The sequence below is a fragment of the Sprattus sprattus genome (genome assembly GCF_963457725.1).
Source record: "Sprattus sprattus genome assembly, chromosome: 7".
NCBI lineage: Eukaryota > Metazoa > Chordata > Actinopteri > Clupeiformes > Clupeidae > Sprattus > Sprattus sprattus.
Window position 1 is genome coordinate 27,437,554 of NC_137926.1, and position 3,069 is coordinate 27,440,622.

Consider the following 3,069-nt stretch of genomic DNA (forward strand, 5'->3'; position numbering starts at 1 on the left):
TCAAACTTCACTGTGTAAAGTATACCTGAGGTAGTTCCTTTATCCCCTTAACTGTATTCACATCAAGTGTCTGTATGGGGAGCCATCTATGTTGTACATGTTTACACATACCCTCTTAGACAGCCTCCTCTCTACTCCTAGCAGTGCTGCTCATGTTTGACACACACTTTCACTTCCAACGGCGTCTATTAAACTCACAGGTATGCCACAAGAACAGCAGTAGCTGCACACGTCACCATATTTCATCAGGTGCTCTGTTTACATTCCGTTCTGACCTCGGATCATCCATCATAATGAATATTGAGTTACGCTCACCTTCACAGCCCATAGCGCTGTGCTGTGACTCGTTCCACGATGCTCCGCTGCAAAAAGTTAGTTGCACTTTGGAGGACTGCAGAGACGAGGGTAGAGTTGAGATATCTCTGGATTGAAATAGAGCTGCTATGTCTGTCTGGAAGACGATAGGCAGATTCTGGAGATTCCTTCACAACAGGAGAGAAGGAGAGTCAGATGTGGACGCAGATGATGGCAATCGTGGCTTATGGACCGTTGGCCGTCATTAGAAATAAGTCAATTCAAGTGAGACCCAGCTGTGTCTTTGCATGCAGGAAGGAAGATCTGAAGCTTTTATTATTCTCAGCAGACTCGTTAATGGCTGAACCTTTTTTTTTCAAAATTCCATGAATAATTTAACGCACCGTTGAAATCCAACCAGTAATGACATGCAGGAGGAATGATTGGAAGAACTGAGACAATAACAGAAAATGTTAATACAACTGAATGGACATGGATGCCTTTGGGAAAGCCAGTAGAGTGAAGAGTGGGATCTAGGTCAAAAAGAGATTAGGAAGTGAGGCCTTTTCAAGGCTCAGGCTTTGATATTGCTGGCTGCAGAGGCTAAAGGCTGAAGAGTCACCTGAATGTTGGATTGTGGGGGCCGTAGGGGCCACACGGCACCTTCTGTTTGAGCTCCATTACCTTGACTTATTCCCAGTGTCCTGTCCTCTCAGTTGATGATTATTTGTTTTAATTCCTCCGTTCCACTCCTTCACACCCGTGTGGGGTTGTGCTATAGCTTTAGCATGATGCCACTCCCCTGGAATTCCACTGAGCTCATCCTCTCTCTCAACAGTTGGTGACATTATCAGAAGAAAAATCTTCCAAGCTAAACTGTGTGTGTGTGTGTGTGTGTGTGTGTGTGTGTGTGTGTGTGTGTGTGTGTGTGTGTGTGTGTGTGTGTGTGTGTGTGTGTGTGTGTGTGTGTGAGTGTGAGAGATCTACATGCTGTGTGTATGTACACACAGGACAGCCTAGATGAGGCACAGTGTGGGTTGCAGCATGTGCCCAGTGACCAAGACCAAATGTATTTGCACACAGGGGAATGACCGGGTAGATGTAGGGTTAGCGCATGTGCAGGTGACGGGAGCTGTGTGAATGTGCGTGAGCGATGGAGCGAGCTGGGATCCAGTAATCGTCCGTGTCCCCCCCCCACCTCCCGGGACCCTCCCCAGGCATGGCCTTTTATCTCCCATCTGACAAAGCCAAGCCTCCATGACCTGCAAACCGGTGTCCCGCTTCTGCTTCTGCCCCTATTCCACACGCAGCCTGCTGCCAAAACATAATCACCGCAGTACACCCAAGATACACAGACACACAGACACACACACACAGACACAGAGTGAACGAGCGAGGGTTGGGCTGGGAGAGAATGATCTGGAGCCCAACATGCTTGCAAAATCACACAGAGAGCACCCTTTTTCCAAGAACAGACACACAGAACCATGTGATTGTCAGGAGGTCAGGGCCAAGTATTGGCACAAAGGCCCCAATTTGATTCGATTACGATTCACAAGCTAGCAATTAATGGAATCAGATGAATAAAAAAAAACCTGTTAATTTGGGGGGCGGGAATATTTTTGCACACTCCTACAGTATGGTTATGGAAACGTGCTATTTTTGCATATTTGACTGTGCCATGTGCACCATGCCCACACACTGCATGTGTCTACTCCACTGGTTCACTGTCAGCGGCTCACAGTGAGCCTTTACCATGTCCAGTGGCCTCTATTATACCCTCAAACGTACAGGGAGTACATACTGCACACAAACATACAGGGAGTACATACTGCACACAAACATACAGGGAGTACACACTGCACTCAACCGTACACGGAGTTCATACTGCACTTAAACGTACAGGCAGTACATACTGCACACAAACGTACAGGGGGTACTTACTGCACTCAAACGTACCCGGAAACATACTGCAGAGTGTGTTTTCACACGGGGTGACCTTCCCTCCAAGAACAAAAAGAAATATTTTTGATTCCTGTGCGATCAGAGATGGGCGGCTGTCCTAATCCGCTGTTCTGCTATCTGGAAGTGATGTTTCCATCTCCCACTTCAAAGAGCCGTAATCGCTCGGGGTCGGGGCTGCAGGCAGCAGCCTTTGAATCTTTGTTCAAAAGAGAGAGATTTAGAGGTAACAGGTGTGTGAGATTTTTTATTTTTTTTTAAAGGGAAGGGGGGTTGTTGGGCAGTACGTTGCCATGTATGTGGTCTGACATCTCACCCCCCAATCTCTCTCTCTCTCTCTCTCTCTGTCTCCCCCCCACACCCCCCCTTCTTTTTCTCTCTGTCTGTTGTGTCTCTTCCCTCTGCGGTCGACGTGGGAGCAGTTTCTCAGCACGCTTTTTGCACCTCTCAACTTCATCATGGAGAAAGTGGAGAGCATCCTACCTTCCAGCCTTTGGCATCAGCTCACGCGCATCTAAACCCCCTCGACCTTCGACCGGCCCGGTGTGTTACGGCTGACCCTCACCCTCGTGCCAAGCTCTGTGTCCAGCTGCCCATGGGCAGAAGAGGAGGAGGAGGAGGAAATACCCACCGGCAGATTAAGGGAAAAAAACAAACATTCAAAAGAGAGAAAGTCAATTATGGTTTTGACTTATTTTTTAAAAACCGTTCTTCTGTTCCCAATTTCTTTTTTTTGTTTTATGATTTTTTTTTTTTCCAAACTCATGTTGGAACCTGTTTTTTGTTGTACAAAAAAGAGGTGATTAAAATGCC

General features: G+C 47.2%; 1 protein-coding gene across 4 annotated transcripts in view; it reads left to right on the forward strand.

Moving 5' to 3' along the window:
• st7 (suppression of tumorigenicity 7) overlaps positions 1-3,069 on the forward strand; it is a 29,430-nt gene extending 26,361 nt beyond the window's left edge. For all 4 annotated transcript variants that reach the window (XM_080842916.1, XM_080842917.1, XM_080842914.1 and 1 more), the window contains exon 16: positions 2,679-3,069. In XM_080842916.1, the coding sequence (XP_080699042.1) occupies positions 2,679-2,774 (96 nt within the window). In that variant the 3' untranslated portion in view covers positions 2,775-3,069. The remainder of the gene's footprint in view (positions 1-2,678) is intronic.